Source organism: Mustela putorius, unplaced genomic scaffold (assembly GCF_011764305.1).
Source record: "Mustela putorius furo isolate JIRA1106 unplaced genomic scaffold, ASM1176430v1.1 tig00000040_pilon_pilon_pilon, whole genome shotgun sequence".
Lineage (NCBI taxonomy): Eukaryota > Metazoa > Chordata > Mammalia > Carnivora > Mustelidae > Mustela > Mustela putorius.
Window position 1 is genome coordinate 2135846 of NW_025421261.1, and position 17564 is coordinate 2153409.

The window sequence follows — 17564 nt, forward strand, 5'->3', positions numbered from 1 at the left end:
TCAAAATATGATCCTAATCCTCTTCCTTCCTGATTCAGTAATCTCTGCTGAGCCGCGCTGATTGTCTCTTGGTTCAAAGTCAGCCTACTGTGAACCTATCTTTAACTTCATTATACTCTTTTCTTAAGGTACCCCAAACATATCCACCATCAACTTCTACTACACAATAAATAACTTTGTCTCTCAAAAACTTTCTACTTTAAAATAACGTACTTAATTTAACTTAACTAAATGTAATGTTTTCACTTCTCAACTAGACTGGAAGTTTACAGTGGACGATCGCTAGGTCTATCATTTATAATGTATCTTCATACTCTCACTTACTAATTATACTGCCTTTTACAAAGTAGTGTTCAATAAATTTTTTAATCTACCATGGGAAAAAGATTCAAAATTTCACAGATGATGGAGTAAATTACCTACTTTATAAGCCTGTTTTATCTAAAAATTTAGGTTTAATAGCTACAGACACAACTTGAAACTGATTCTGTCTGTATGCAGACCAAAACCAAATATTCGGTATCTCCAAAAAATGAGTGGCAGTGTGTCCTCAAGCATTAATGCTTGCTGCCAAAAGGGAAATGAAAAAGACAACTGAAATTCAAGTTTAACCAAACAGATTTTGCACGGTAACATGGTAAAAAACGTCTTCTCCATTCAGTTCAGATTCACCTCACCCTTTAATTACTTCTAAGAACCAGACAACACCAGCAGAGGACTCGAGGCTACAAGAACTTGCCCTGCATGAAATGCAGAATCTTTCTGGAAGGCAGGACTCAGCTAGCTTATTTCACCGGAAGAAGAAGAGTAGCCCTGGCTTTTCTACCCATAACCATACCTGACACCGTAATATTCTAAGTAGTACGGATCCATCATTACACGGTCGTTGGAGGCGAAGTGTTCTTGCCAATGGTCGCTAACACCAACACACATGAGCCTGGTCTTATCCCCTTTCATTGGAACTACAGTCTGTCAGCCTCCACCAACCAGTGTCATTTTAGGGCAAAACAGGGCAAAACAAAAGCCAAAACAGGACAAGGCAGATCTCAGGCCTTCGAAAGATGCCAAGCAACTGAAAATAAGTTCTAAATCTGTCTGTTAGCAAACAGCTAATTGGGGAGCGGGGAAAACAAAATGATGTCGTAGGCTAAAAAGAGAACTGATTCATCGAAACTGCAACTCTAAGAAAGCTCTGAAAAAAAGAAAAAAGTGGGGGATGATAAAAACAAAGGGAACACTGCACGCTACGGAGCTCAAATTCAACAACATCTTAGATCAACCTCACCACGTTTGGTTTTCACGTTATGTCTCCTGCCACAGGAATTGTGATACTGAAACCACTCTGGTATTTGTTGTGCAGCTGTAGTCAAGGGTGCTGCTATCATAACACATAATAACATCCCCTCTAAGGTCCGTGGCAGAAGGTTCTCGTCATCCCTGAGTAATCACTACACACTTCCTCCGTTCTGCTAACTACAACTATGGCAGCTGTTTCTTGCCGTAACTGCTGGGAAGCCTACAGTTAATTTCTTACTCATTCACAGAATTCCGCTAAGTTCCTATGGTTATCATATTGCTACATCCTCTTTTCCAAGATTTTGACTTTTCTATGTTATTATCTTTCTGCAATGTTGTGATGTTTGCTGCAGCTTCCAATACCCTTTGGAAAGAGGCAGAATTGAAACAAATTTAATGGGATAGTAAACCTCTGATTTTTTTGTTGAGAATCAGTGGGCTAAAATCTATAATCAACTCTTTTTTTACATCATAATTACGTTGACTGAAGAGACAGAGAGAAAGGGAGAGAGAGAGAGGCAAAAAAAAACACTGACTTATTTTTTTTTAATCCATAAACTAACACATTCCATTCTGTTAGTATCTCTCCAGTTTCTCTGCTGAGCAGGAGAAGGGAGAGCTAAAAGGGAAGGGAACGGTTAGGACAGACAAGAAGAGAAGGGAAGGGAACATAGCAACCACACCACCACACACTGGGACCCATCGACGGCTTTTCTCCATCCATAGAACACTCTGGATTTTGGAAGGTGTCCATGTCATAACTCAAATAAATATATATTGTAAAGAGTGACATAATAAAATTATTGGCAGAGAATGCTGACTTGCCCAACTAACACAATTAAGGCACATTTTTTTTAAGTACCTTCTGCTTGTGACTAAGGACATTATGTTTATACAATATATTTGTATAGTACTTGAACTTTCCAAGGGACAACCTCTTGACTCTCCAGATTTCAAAACTCTTTCTAGATTTCACTCAATGTACATGCACCTGCTGAGCACCTCCCACTAGTGAGCACTGAGTTTGCACAGTGGTAGAGAGAAGGGCTCCCGGTCGTCCACACACAGCTCTACATCTTATCTACATCTTATCTACATCCTATCTACATCTCAGTGCTCCAGCGTGCCTGTCACTGGAATCACAGAAGGGCGTTAAAAAAAAGTCCCTTCTGGGCTTTAACTGAAGAGATTCTAATTTACTTGTGGTCTGTGATACGTTCAGGGTTTTTTTTTTTTTTTTTTTTTTTTAATTCCCCAGAGTATTCTAATGTTTACCCAGAAATAAGAACCTCTGATCGAATCTTCTTTTTTTACATATATTTTATTTATCTGAGAGATAGTGAAAGAGACAGAGACAGAGCACCAGACGGGGGAGGGTCAGAGGGAGAAGCCGACTCCCCACTTAGCAGGGAGCCCGCCAGAGGACTCTGTCTTGGGACTCCGGGATCTTGACCTGAGCTAAAGCAGACGCTCCACCAGCCAAGCCACCCAGGCGCCCACCTCTGATCTAATTTAAAAAGCTTTCCATGTTATTGGAATGCTCTTTTCCTTAAGTATTTTGCCAGTCAGTCCTCCACTGAAAGGGTTTGGGGGTAACTAGGATAATTTTTTTTTTTAAACTATAAAACACAGTTTCTCAGATAGTACAGCTTATAGCCAGAGAGAACGTAGATTAATTCCAAGCCCTATCTTGTTTCTTCATCTGTAAAACAGGGATGAAAATATCTCCCCCACGGGGCCATTGTGAGGATTCAGTGGCACATAAGAAGCACTGAGTCAGTTACAGGTACGAGTAGGTGGTAGGTGCTGCTGCTGTTCAGTTGGTATCAGTCATTTCCCATGTGCGCAGGGTTTTGATGACCAGGTTACTTTCTCCTCGATTCCAAGGAGCACTCCCTCAGCAAATTGAGAGTTGGAACACTTTGATACAGAAACCAGAGAAACCAGAAAGGAGGGGCGCCTGGGTGGCTCAGTGGGTGAAGCCTCTGCCTTTGGCTCCGGTCATGATCTCAGGGTCCTGGGATCGAGCCCCGTGTCGGGTTCTCTGCTCAGCGGGGAGCCTGCTTCCCCCCTCTCTCTGCCTGCCTCTCTGCCTACTTGTGATCTCTGTCTGTCAAATAAATACAAAAACTTTAAAAAAAAAAAGAAGAAGAAGAAGAAGAAGAAACCAGAAAGGAGGAAGGAGAAGGAGGAGGAAAGGTGTTACATGGAACTTCGGTGGGAGAAGGTCCTGGGAAGAGGTCAGGGGACAGGCTGTGTCATGAGGGAGGGAGCCTGCAGCCTGCGTAAATCAGAGGTGAGCTAAGGTCTGGTTCTACAGCTAATAAACCGCACCCACCGGCCCTTTACTGGCTCAGTTTCCATCTCCATACAATGTAAATGATAATGCCTGCCCAGCAGGGATTTCATTCATTCATTTTACAGATATTTTGGGGGTGCCCACTATGATGTTTATAATGTAACTCGGCTTTGAGCATTCAGAAGGTAGCAGGTGCCTGGACAGAGCGGGTAGCAGAAGAGAGACAAGAGAAAGAGCGTGCGTAGGACCTAAACCAAACTCTCTTCCCCACAGGTTCTCCTCCACCGCCATGTTGCTCTTCTGGAAAAGCTATCACATTGTAACACATATGAAGTGTTTGGTACAAAGGTTATCAGTGTACACTACCACCATCAGATGGCATTAGTTATTAATAGTAATATTAACAGATATGAGTTATAATTGTAATTAGTTATGATTCTATAATTCCCTAATCAGGTCACGCGAGAGGGATCGAGCGAGGTTCCCACCAGCACACCCTCGTCACTCTGCATCAACGCTGCCGCCCACAGCTCTAGCAACCGGGCCTGGACCTCAATTCTCAACCGTCACACCTCCTTGTTTTGCAACTCCGGGTAAGTTAGGTAGCTCTCTGGTCCTCCACTTCTCCCATCTGAAAAATGGGGGTGAGGGACTGCACTTACGTAGCAGAATTTAATCAAAACGAAAGGTACCATCCCATGGAGAACCCTGCGTGTACCGCACAGCACGCAGGAGTCCATTATCATCACCCACTGTTTATACCCCCGCTCTACTCTGGTCTCCTTCTCTGCAGAAGGAAACTCAAGGACGATTATCGGCTTTGTTAGTCCCAGTTCAGAAGCCTCATTTGGGAGCTGTGCCTTTACTCCTTCCTCGCAAAACACACCTTGTTAAAACTTTATATTAAATTACACAAACAACAAGTCACATCCGTGAGTGTGGACTCTTGCTCTTGAATAAGAATATAGACTTGAATACCAACACCCTCAAAATGTACTTCTTTCACAGCTAAAATTTTTAAGATATTTCTAAAAATTTGCAGTCATTTTCAGTTAAGAAAACTTCCATCCTCACAGTGCACTAGAAGGTACCTGACCTTTTGTTAATTTTTTTTTCCTTTTGTTAATTTTTAAGTACTTGATAGCTGAAATTTAATAATACTTTTTAAAATTATGGAGGTGAAGTAAAATGTGCCTATCTATGCTAACGTGATTCAAGAAGAACATAATGGTAATGTTAAAAATATAAAAGTAAAAGAGAATGTATTAATGTTGTTAATAAACAAATTATTTTCATTTATGGAAAAGAATAAAAGAAAGAAAGAGGTTAATAAAAAATTATGAAAGTAATTCTCTAAGGACACTTCGCATTCAGACTTTACTGAGAGGGATTACAGGTCACACTAGAATCTAAAGACTAGAGCCCAAATTACCAGTCTAATTTTTTATTTTGGTTATATGCAAGGGTTATATCTTCTCTCTAAGCCGACAAGCTTACATCTCTTTTGAAAGAGATGCATCTTGGAGTTTCATTATTACTTTTCATAGAACCTCTAGCAGGTGACCTCTGATACGACCTCTGTCCACCCCTTCCCACTCCCTATAGGCCCACTCTCCCATCAAGAGACGGCACTGACGCGCCCCCCACTTGAATCTGGCCTCGCACTGCTACTGCCTGGCCATCGGGTAAGGGAGAGTGATGCTCGTGGCCATCTGAGTTCAACCCTTAAATAAATGGGGACTTTGATTCCTTCTTCTTGCAACACTTGCGGCTGGAATGCTCTCTCGGACCGCAGTCATCATTCCGCGGGAAGCGGTGCCGCAGAAGGAGGTCCCACGGAGGAGAACCACGTCCTTCCACCAAACAGCTCCAGCTGAGCTCCAGAAGAACCACCAGCCTCTAAAGACGGCAGCGTCGGTCACATCGCATGGGGCAGAGGAACCTCCCGGCCACGCCGTCCACCCACAGAGTTGTGAACGGCAATAAAACGGCCGTTGTGTAAGCCACTAAGTTCTGCAGTGTTCGGTCACGAATCAGAACCTGCTGATGGCTTCTGTAACACGTCGCTCTAAGGCCAACATATGCCAGTGTCCCTGCGGTCCAGAGTCCGGACCAGCGAATCCAAGGCAGCGGCTCTAGATTCAAAAACAGCTGCTGACACAGTGCTGTGCAGTCTGGGTTTGTGAAAAAGTTCTCTGCAGCTTAGTCGGCGCTTACCGGAGTGTGGCACGTGGGTCACACCCGAGGCCCACACTGGCCGCCTGGGTGCACGCTTTGCCCCGCTTCCCCGCCCGGTGAGCCAGGAGAAACCGACCCCCGCAGCTCACCACCCGCGCCGGTGCGTCTCCCAGGCCCGAGGACACCCCGGGGTCCACGCTGGAGACCCTGAGGCAGATGCGGGGCCGCCCTGAAAGTCACCGCCAGCGCATCCACACCCAGAACCTGAGCTGCTGCCTCGCCAGGACCTCTCCGGATCTGCACAAAGTGTGGCCCAAGCGGACTTCTCTAACTGGGAGGAACCACTTCTCCAATACGATTCACAACAACGAAAACTACAGTGACTTCCTCTCACCGCATCACTGGTCTGTACGGGAACAGGGCTCGGGATTATGGCAAAGTCTAACCGTGCAAAGCGGAGAAGGGGAACACGGCCAGCCAGTCCGAGGCACGACCACGGTGAGCGCTCGTGTCCGGAGTCGGACCCCAAGTACCGAGCTGTGTCACTTCGAGCAAATTCATGTGGCCTCTCTGAACTACGGTTCGAATCCTGCCGCCCGGGGATGAAGTGACAGTGGTGTACACTGATCACCTCCGAACTCCTTCTCAGCCTCCGACCCCGGCCCACACCATGGGTCACAGGCGTGTAATCATCCTGACGTGGTGATATGGTAGGAACGATTCGCTCCTTCCATCGGGCAAGAGAACCGGCCACCAAGAAGTGGCATTACTTGCCCAAGGTCACACAACTAGTATGACGCGTCCATGTCTACCTGACTCAAGGTCCACGCCTGGTGATTTCATTTTAAAAAGGAGACGTCAGGATCCCCCAAGGTAGCGACTGGATATGTGTTCTTTCTTTTCTTTTCTTTTTTTTTTTTTTTTAAGATTTTATTTATTTATTTGACAGAGACAGAGATCACAAGTAGGCAGAGAGACAGGCAGAGAGAGAGGAGGAAGCAGGCTCCCCGTTGAGCAGAGAGCCCGATGTGGGGCTCGATCCCAGGACCCTGGGATCACGACCTGAGCCGAAGGCAGAGGCTCAACCCACTGAGCCACCCAGGTGCCCCATATGTGTCCTTTCTGAACGCGTTCTCTTTCCAACTCCCAAATTCCATTCTGTCCCTAAGGCAGCTATCTCTGGCTAAAGACGTCAGTAACATTTTTTTTTATTTGAGCATTTGGGGGTTTTTTTGTTTTTGTTTTTGTCTTTTTACAAATAATAATGTTAAAATAAAACTGAATCACCAATGTGCATGGAAATTTAAAAAATGAAGGTTCTCCTCACCCTGATTCTCACTAAGACAGTATCGTTGTCAGCAGCTTGTTGTGTCTTCCAGACTTTTTTCCTTGCATTTATGACCACACACACACACACCATAAAAACGGTTAAAGATTTTTTGTTTTTATTTTAGGAAAACAAAATCATACTTAACAGAGAATTCTGCCACCTGCTTTTCTCAATTAATGGATCTTAGATATATTTTCATGTTAATATACATGGATTTTTCATTTCATGACTACATAGCATCCCATTCTATATTTTTTAATTACACCAATTGAAACACATTTAGGCTGAATGCAATGTTCACTATTAAGAACGACACTGCAGGGTCCACTTTGCACAGACCTATCTTTGCACATGGGTGCTAGGGTTGTGGAACACAGTCCTAAAAAGCAGAATGGCTGATAGGAACCTTCTAAAGTTTTACAGATACTGCCAAGTTTCTGTGTAAAATTAATGAACCGATTTATAAGCTACCAATTCCTATGAAGGGCTGTTTTATCACAAGGAAAATTTTAAATCATATTTTAAGGAATAAGAAGAAATCTTTTCAAATAACAGAAATGTATATATTCTCTAAACTTAATCAAATGACTTCTCCCTTTAATTTCCTGTAAGTCTGCCGCAGGAATATTTTTTCTTAAGTAATTGATCATTGTGCTCAAGTCAAACAATTATATGACTTTTTCAATTTGGGAACAAATACACTAAAAAGAGAGTTGAAAATGTTTGTAACTGATCTACAAGAGTAGGAAAGAAATTTAGAAAATCTAAGTCATCATTTATCATGTCTCAAAGAGAGAAAATATATTATAGTAGTTAATAACGCAGGTTCTAGAGTCAGACCAATTCAACCGTTCACCCAGCAAGCATTTGCTGAGTATCTACTGTGTGCCAGGCTCTGTTCTAGTAGCAAATACATGAACGAGCAAGACAAAGAAGACCCTCTGCTCTCGTGCAAGTTAGCCAGGGCGACGGAGATCAAAATACATTAACAGAAAAATTTCAAAAAGTGATAAACAAATAGACTATCGTGACAGATTTCTGAGGAGGAGGGCCAGAGCGCCTGTAGACTTGATGGCCAGGCTCAGGGTCTCAGAGGAGGGGGCACAGGGATGACGCCCAATAATAAGAATGAGCTAGCCCCGGGAAGTCCTGGGGCAGAGAAAGAGCAAAATTCATAATGCGGGAACAAGCCTGGCCTGTTCAAGGAACGGAAGGACTCGTGGGCTAAACTGTGGCACGCAATGTGGTAGGAGAGGGTTGCGTAAGGGCATTTAGGTAGGGCTTTTAGGCCACCGGGAGACATGGGCTTTCCATCCCAAGCCATCAGAACTGTGGTGAGCATGAGAGGGGCATGTGCTACCTTACACTTTAAAAGACCATCGTGGCTAATTATACCCTCACCATGTATTAGCTGTACGTCCTTGGATAAGCTACATTACCTTTCTGAGCTTCCATTTCCTCATTTGTAGAGTTAAGATAATAATAGCATGTATTACGTGTATTAATATGAGGATTAAATGAGGTAATGAATGGAAAGCATTTTGCACACTGCCTAGCACATAATAACTGTTCACTAAATGTTTTCAACTAAATCACTTTCACATCATTAAGATCATATTGAATAGAGCTGAGCATAATTCACTATCCCCAATTATGTAGCATAATAACTAAAAATATCCTTTAAAATTACTCTTGATTCAGGTTCCCTAGTATTGAAAGGCCAGATGTGTCCATATTGAATCAACACAGGACTTTCCTCTTATCTGATCCTATAATACAGCCCTGAGCTATTTATTTTTTTTTTAAGATTTTATTTATTTATTTGAGAGTGAGAGAGAGAGAGAAAGAGAGAGAGAGAGCATGAGAGGGCAGAAGGTCAGAGGGAGAAGCAGACTGCCCGCGGAGCTGGGAGCCTGATGCAGAACTCGATTCCAGAACTCTGGGATCACGACCTGAGCCGAAGTCAGTGGCGTGAATGACTGAGCTGCCCAGGCGCCCCAGCCGTGAGCTATTTAAGTGCATTTGCACACTCCTTACTCTCACACACACTAGATTACTCGTCTTTGTGTTGCCCGCAGAGCCCATAATTCCCAATACGTCATATATCAGGTAGGCAAGCAGGTAGGTAGATAAGTAGATGAATGAGCTAACGGATACCCACAGGACAAAAATCATGGGGCAAGAGAAGAGAAGAGAGTGTCTCAAACTGAAACACTTAAAAGGGTAAAGTTTTTATATTATGAGTATATAAAATGTAGAACTGATCATATCCTGCCACGTTTATTACTCTATTCACGTACTTACAGCGTGTTGGACGCCATGTTGAAATTCTATAAGACACTGCTCTGTCTTCAGGACTCGGTGCCTTCCAATCTCCTTCATCTCTACCGAAAATACTTAGCAACACTCTGAGAAACATGAAGTACTTCTCATAATGACCAAAGGAATGAAGAATTATAAGCAATAGGACCAAAACTCTGGAACCTGCTGTGTGTCTCATTTTATCAGGTCTCTGTGTGATGTGATCTAGGACATCAATTAAGTTTATAGGTAAAATTCCATTGTCTACGCTTTGAAACAAAGATCCACAATAGTTGTGGAAATATTTGTTCGGATTTTGTATCTAAATATGTGAGCTGTTTCTACACCCTTGAGAGCAGGTAATGGAGGAAAAGTGACCCTCTAACCAAATACCCAGGACAGAGACACTTGAGAAGTTACTGATTTAATAAAATAAAATTGGTAAAAGAACAACTAGGAACAGAAAATATTACCCTTTAACGGAAACCGTTCCGTGATATACAAAGTACTTTTCTCTGCATTGTCTTATTTTGATCTTTACAAAAACGCTCTTAAGAAAGCCAAGAGTATCAATAATAAAGATTCAAAAAATAAAGAAAGAAAACATGGCCAATTCTGTCACCGTTTGCACACATAAAAACTGACACCCTGAGCAGACGATCCGGCCCACGTCTCTGAATCAGGAAGCGGCACAGCTGTAATTCTAACCGAGGCCTCCTTAGTGTGCTTTCTGCCCCGCCACACACAAATTCAGCATGCCACAGATCGTACAGTTCATCAAAAATGAACACATCATTATTTAAAAAGAGTAAGAGGAGTGAACTGTATCTAAGTTCAAGCAGCATTATTCACATCCGTCCTAGATTATAAATCCTTTTAAGCAGGACCATTACCCCTTTATGTAAGCACCATCCCTCCGTAATCATGGAAACACCACGTATCCCCTAGACTAAGCAATGATAATGGTAGTAGAAATGGAGAGTAACAAGGACAGAACTTCCGTCTCTTGAGCACACCCGCACCGGGCTCTGTCCTGCATGCGTTCTCCACACTCACGGACCTCGCTCTACAACGGTCTTACGACGCAGATACTCTTGTCACCATCCTCGCTGTCACCATTACATAAACGGACAAAACTGAGGCATGAAGAGGTCGAATTATCTTGTCCTTGACCATTTGGCTAGGAAATTGGGTCGGTGACTCTCCACTGCAACCCTCAATCTGCTGCCTCTTCAGAGAGAAGCCCTTTCCCCCAGTCCTCTGCTCTGTGAGAGTCCCCCCATGATAAGGGAAGACTCTCCAAACTAGATTAACACTTTAACCCCTTTCCAAGCATTTCTAAGCAATACCAGTTCGGTTGGCTAATCACTACACTTCATCTGCCCAGTGCTGGAGGACCCCCACGGAAAGTGCCTACACAGAACCTGGTAGCACAAGCAGGTGACGACTGTGGCTACTCTGTGTCTGGTGTTATGCCGAGGGCTTTTCCCTACGTATGCGCTGGGTAAATGTTGAACTGTCTGTTCCTTCTCCTAATGAATAGACCCCATTAGGAGATCTATGTGCATCTTTGAAAATTAAACTGGGCAATGAAAAAAATTTCTTTTCATGGAAGCAAAGCTATTGCACGTGGGTGATAAGGGACTCCTGTTGTTCTGACACCGAGACGTACACAAGAAAGTACGGAAGGAAAGGCTCAAAGGGAAGACAGAGGTCGTGAGCGGGACGCCTCATCTACAGAGGCATTTCCTCTCCAGAAAAAGCGAAACTTAAAGCACCAATAAATTAGAAGTTTATATATATATATATATATCATATATATATATATCCATATGTATGGATATATATACACATAATGTCTATATATATGTATATATATACACACATAATTTTCCAAATTAATTCTGCAACATGTAAGTAAGTTCTCTCCCTGAGTTTCTTTAAATATTATGTTTCCTTAACCAGAGCTTAAGTAAAAAGTTGAAAGAAACAAAATACATTAAAAAAATTACATTTTCTTGACATTTTTATTAAAGATTTTATTTATTTATTTGACAGAGAGAGATCACAAGTGGGCAGAGGCAGGCAGAGAGAGAGGAGGAAGCAGGCTCCCCGCTGAGCAGAGAGCCCGATGCGGGGCTCGATCCCAGGACCCTGAGATCATGACTTGAGCCGAAGGCAGAGGCTTTATAACCCACTGAGCCATCCAGGCACACTTATTTTCTTGACATTTTTAAAGAAAAAATTAATTTATTAAAAAAAAAAAGCTGTATTCAAGTATAGCTTTTCAGAAATCCACATATTATGCCAAACAAAGTACACCAGCCTCCCTGACTGAAATAACAGTTCGGAGAAATAGGATTTGAAAAGAATGCTAAGCCATCCGTTCATCCAACAGGAATTGAGCAAAAACTATCTTTCCATACTTTGTGTTAAGTAAAGTGGATACAAAAATGAAGAAGAAAATCTCTCTTCCTACTCTGGAACTCATAGTCTACTACACAAAACTGATCCAGTGGAAACTAGCCATTCTTTAAAACATGTCAGTGACTACTTCTAACTTGTCACTGGTTTCAGGTGACACAGAAGAGGTCATATAAAAAACCACGGCAGTGACTTGGAAAACACCACATCTTTCACAAGAATTTATGTATTTTTCATTTATAGGTATAATCTTTATATTTGCATTTATATTTATATATACTTAAGTATATAAAATATGTATTTTTACACATAGTTACAAGTTTATATGTTATATTTTATATTACATATATAGTATATTTATCACACAAAATAAGTATATATATAATAAAAAAAAATAGAAAGCAAGTTCCTTTGGATCTCAGAGTAAGACGAAAGATGTGGGATATCTGCTGAATCTAGTAAATTATCCAGAGAACTGTATCTTTCTCCTCCCTGATGTCCTGCAAATTCCTAGTAGATTAATATATTACATTTAAACAGGATGGATGTAGAACTACTTATAGTACCAGAGAGGGGGAAAGTTGGGAAGTAGTGAGTACCCAACTAAGGGAGGTATCTGGGTTTCACTGTACATTCCACAGCCTACAAGAGTGATATTGATTTTCAGATTATCTGGTCTTTTCTATTCCTCACACCTCCTTTCTCCTCTATTAGTGAACAGAGCTGAATTGTCTGTGCATTTGCTTGACTCCACTGGGAGGCCTGAATCACCACTTGGAATTATCAATCATTCCTTCAAGATTAGTCTCCACTAAAAGCCTACAGTGAAACGATAATGCACTAACCTGTCTCCAGTTAATGGCAAAATAATGGTTGCTTGAGAAGAAAACACAATGAAGGATAATCTCATTTCAGGGCTGCAAAATAAGAAAAGAGGCAGTTAAAACAGTTTTAAAAGAAGTATGGATGTAATACAGACCCATGGCTATGGAGTCTCAGTTAAAATCCGACTCTGATGGTCCAGGCTTCTTCTAAATGGGACTTCCTAAATAGATACACGGACTCTGCTTGACATTACTGTGAAGCCGGCCCGGGATGAGTCACAGCATCTCAGCACTCAAGCCATCCTCCACGACCCCTAAGGCCATTCAGGGAAGAGACTAACTAGAAAGATGAATTCTATGCTGATGTAAAATCTTTTCAAAGAAAAGATTTCTTCCCTTCAGTATTCTCCCTGTTCTAGCTCATCTCCTTAAAGAGGCCAGGCCCTTCTAAGCAATTGTCATCAGCAACATTGAAGGGTTGGAGAGCGTCAGTTTGATTAAATTACCACAATTATGATGAGAGTTCAGACAAAAGTGATCCCCAAGTAAGAAAACTTAAAGAGTATCATGGACAATGGGAAAGAGACTCACAAATCAGTTTCGATTAGACATTTTTCTATTGTCCAAGTCTCAAACATCATACTGCCCACCGGCAAGCCATGGCCCAGTTAGCTACATCTGGTAAGCTCTGGGCATGTTATCTCACAGACCGGTTCTTGTCTCCAAGACACTCCCCCCAACTACGACCAAGCTCTACAACTGAAGACAGGAAACTAAGATCTATAAACTGAAGATCAGAATGACCTCAAAGGCTTTTCCATATTTAAAGACACTCTCATCCAGTAGTCAGCCTTTAGTCACTTTCTACAACGTATCATGACTTAGTAACTAAGCAACTAAATTTGAGCCAGAGAACTGCGTAGCATAGAATTGCAACTTGCGAACCAGACCAAATAAATAAAAGCCCCGCTTTTTCAAAATGTTGTATTGAAATGATCCATTACTTTCAATCAAAATCTATGTGATACTCTCTGCACACTCTCAGATTAAATCAGAAAATTTATAAACCGTCTCTACTGCCTTTCACATTTAAAGATATAGGGCCTTATTTATTTTTCTTTCCTAGACAGTTTTACTTCAGACCCTGTCCAGAAATGAGAGTGTTATACTTGGCTTTTAAGCAGGAGACTGATGATTGAACATGGACAAGCATACATTTTTATAGGGATAAGTTTACTGCTGCCAATAACTGAAAGCAAGGATTGCCTAGGCCTCTACAGATTGTTTGAAGTTACTTACAACATGACTTTCAAAATGTTTTGATCATCCAAGCCTGTTTTACAGAAAACATTTGGGCTAACAAGACTGAAAGAAGCAATATTTAATGATACAGCTCCTTTTTGTGTCCTTTCCATTATCTTGATAAACTTGCATTTGCTCACTGCATTTAAAAGAAGAAGAAGAAGAAAAAGTAGAGGAAGAAAAAAAAAAGGCTCAAAGGCCTGGTGTTCTAGGGTTATTTTTAAATAGAGATGCCACTAATTCCTAGTTACCCGTAAATAAGAGAGTAGGCTGTACTTCAGAGCAGTTATGCCTGTTATAGGAGAAAACCCAGTGTCTCCTAGTAAGGCTTACTGCATATATAGAACAGTTAAATTTTAAACCAGCTACACGCCCACACATTGGGTAAACAAGAGTCCTCTCTTAAACACACACAAGTGTCTTTTCTGGTAGTGGGTTATTAACACATGTTCATTTGAAGTTTACCAACACTTTTTTTTTTTTTTTTTTTAATGAGGACCTCTACGATGTTAAGAATTGTGTGGAAAGAAAAATACATTATGGATACTATTAGCATAAAATTTGTTTAATGTGATAAATTATGAGAAAGCGTAACTGAAATTCAAAACAGATGAAAATTCAGAAAGGAAAAGACATGTGTAATAGTATTTGAAGATGCCTCCCCATGGCCTGAGCCAACTTTCTGGGATCCCGACGAAATAATCCTGAACAACTGAAGGGCCGTCCTGGTAACTATATGTGTGTAATAATGGTCTGGAGGCACCTAAAAATCAACATTTCAGGGGAGGCTTTCCCTGCAGAAGGTCTGGAAACAGGAGCATCTTCCAGTTGGGGCTACTTCCCTGCACCTCCCACTCCCGGCCTGGAAAAGGAAAGGGAAGCAGAGGTACCTCACGAATCTCTCCGTGAGCTGCTGCACAAAGTTGTAAATTTCGATCCAATTATTAGCCACACTCCCAGACCTGCGAAGTGAAGTCGAGCTGATCAGAAGCAAACCAAACACAACAACAAAACGTGTACGTGGGGGTCACCGGGCCTGTACCTCAAGCAAAGTTACAGCCCCGGCGGCTGGACTCGGGTTGGCTCCCGGGATTCTCTGGGCGCCCGAGTGTCCGGGAAGCCCACCGCCCTCGGGGACCACCTGCCCAAGTGCTCGGAGAAGGATCCCGCCTCCTCGAAACAAGCACAACCTTCCTTCCCGGGAAATGCAAACCTGGGGCTTTGCAGGCTCCGGGGGCAGCGCTGGGGCCAGGATGGGGCCCCGCAAAGTGCAGCCAGCTCGAGGGGGCGAAGGCAGAGGGGCCTAGGGCAGGCCGGTCCGCGCTGCGGGGATGCACACGGCCGCCCCAGACACTCTGCCCCTTCCCCAGAGGCCCCAGGACCAGCCAACAGCGCCCCCCGACCCCCCCCCCACCGAGAGCCCCCGACCCGCCGGCACCGACGGCAGAGCTCCCGGTCCTCGGACGTGGACGCACGGAGCCCCGCCGTCGGGCTCCAGCCCCCCTCCCCAGGGCGCTCGCGCAGCCTCGTGTCCCCCCCCCCCCACAGCCCCTGCACCGCCGCCGCCAGAAGAACCCCCCCCCCCCCCAGCACTCACTTGTCCAGGACGAAGTAGAGGTCGAAGGCTCTCGTGCAGGACGGCTGCTCCGGGACGCTCGCCGGCGCCCCCGGACCGCCGAGCAGCAGCAGCCACAGCCCGGGGACCAGCCAGCTCCCGGGACTGCGCGCCGGGCACAGCCCCGCCACCATCCTGCGGCCGCGTCCGCTCCCACCGCCCTGGTCTCGGCTCGGCGGGGACGCGCCCCGGGGCGGGGGACGGCGAGCGGCCGGGGCGGCGGGACCCGCGGACGGACGCGGGGAGGGAGGTCCCAGCAGGACAAAGGGAGACGCGGCCGCCGGAACTCCCGACGACGGCCCCGGAGGCGCGGCCCCCGAGGGCTCGAGGGCCGCCCCCGCTCCGGCCCGGCGCTCGCCGCCGCCGCCGACCCGCCGGGCCGCCCGGCTCCGCCCGCAGCGCCGAAGCCCGGCGGCCGCTGGACCCGCGGAGCCGCGCAGACGTGGAGCGCGGCCCCCGCCCCCGCCCCGGCCGGGTCGCCCCGCGCTGCACACGCGCCCCCGGGCTCCGCGCTGGCGCCGGCCGCTGCCCTGCGTGCGGGAGGCCGAGCGGGCCCCGGCTCGGCGCAGAGTGGCCGCTCGGCCTGGCGGAGGGGGTCGGGCCGGGCCGTCCGGGTGTGGGTGCGCGTCCGGGGGCGGGGCCTGCGCCGCAGCCACACGCGCGCGTGGGTCCCGCGGGGCGGGCCGGACTCCGAGGGCTCGAACCGCACCGTCCGCCGCGGCCGCCCCGACCCGCGCGGCTGCGAGCGGCCCTCGGGGACCCCGGGGGCAGCGCCTCGGGGCGGGGCGGGCTCGTCCCCGCCCCCCACCCCCACCCCCCCCCCCGCCGCGGGCGCTCCCGCCGCCGCCCGAGCCGCGGGCCGGGACCAGGCCGCTTCCTCCCCGCCCGCAGCCGCGCTGTGAACCTTTGGCTCGGAGCCCAGACAGGGGTGCGGGCAGCGGGGAGGGGTGGAGGCCAGGCCCTGGGCAGAATTCTAGGACCGGAAAGTTGTGCCCCCAAATAACCCATGCAACCGTCATCTGTCCCAAATTCCAGAAAATTTAAAAACTTTATCTTGCAGCCAACTAGGCCCTCCGGGCCGCACTCCTGCAGGAGCCGAAGCGTGAGGGACTCGGGCCCCCGCCCCTGCACTGCGGCCGCCTCGCCCCCGCACCTCCACCTGCGACTTCGCCTCCCCGCGTTGACACGGGCGATCAGAACCTGCGGCCCCCCTGGCAGGAACAGGAGGTGTCCCCCCTCCTCTTGGGTCATCTAAGTCGATGCTTCATGAGAACAAGTTCTGTGGTGCGGACTCACGCGCTGCCTGTCCCGGCCCCTCTGTTTGTGGCCGGGCTGTCGTGCGTTGACCTTGCCTGGACATTGTCTTCCACGCACCACCAAGTTCGTGAGCGCTTTGGCACCAGGCACCAGTCCCTTTAAAAAGAGTCCTGAAGACCACTGATGCGGTGGCCCTGCTCAGAACGAGACAAGGCCCGCTGTCGTGAAGCTTGCAGCCTGCCCGAGGAGGAAAAACGAAGGTAAAGAAGTAAATACCATATTAGCAGGTGCTTCGCAGAGTTAAAATACGGCAATATGATAGAAAACGACTGGCTAGGTGACTCAGAAAGGCAATCAGCTATTCCGAGAACCAAAGGAGGAAACTCCCCTTAGTGTGTGCAGCTCACGGTAGAGATGGGCTTAGCACATTCAAGAAAAAGGAAGGAAAAGCAGAATGGCTCGAACTTTGTGGGTAAGATGCAGTGAGGAAGGCAGGCAGGGGCCAGGTCACACGGGGCATTGTAGACTGTGACAAACAAGATACTTTATAGGAGCCCATTACAGGGTTTTAACCCGTGCGGTGGGATACAGGATAAAGTATTCTGGTCTCTGCTTTTCAAAGATCATTCCAGCTGGTAGGACAATGGGTTTGGAAGCAGCAAGGGGACCAGTCAGGACACAATGAAATGGCACCTTGGACCTCGCTCCTATAGCAGCTAGACTGGGAGAGATGAATGG

At 45.9% G+C, this 17564-nt stretch overlaps 1 protein-coding gene across 2 annotated transcripts in view; it reads right to left on the reverse strand.

Annotated features, from left to right (window-relative positions):
• Positions 1 to 15948, reverse strand: part of ANTXR2 (ANTXR cell adhesion molecule 2) — a 145974-nt gene extending 130026 nt beyond the window's left edge. Inside the window, exons 1-3 of one of the 2 annotated variants that reach the window (XM_045070080.1) lie at positions 15552 to 15948; positions 14845 to 14916; positions 12674 to 12745 (exon numbers count right to left, since the gene is read on the reverse strand). In XM_045070080.1, the coding sequence (XP_044926015.1) occupies positions 12674 to 12745; positions 14845 to 14916; positions 15552 to 15703 (296 nt within the window). In that variant the 5' untranslated portion in view covers positions 15704 to 15948. Of the gene's footprint in view, positions 1 to 838; positions 1280 to 12673; positions 12746 to 14844; positions 14917 to 15551 lie in introns of those variants that run through there. The other variant, XM_045070365.1, reaches the window with a different exon arrangement.
• Positions 15949 to 17564: the final 1616 nt, after the last annotated feature.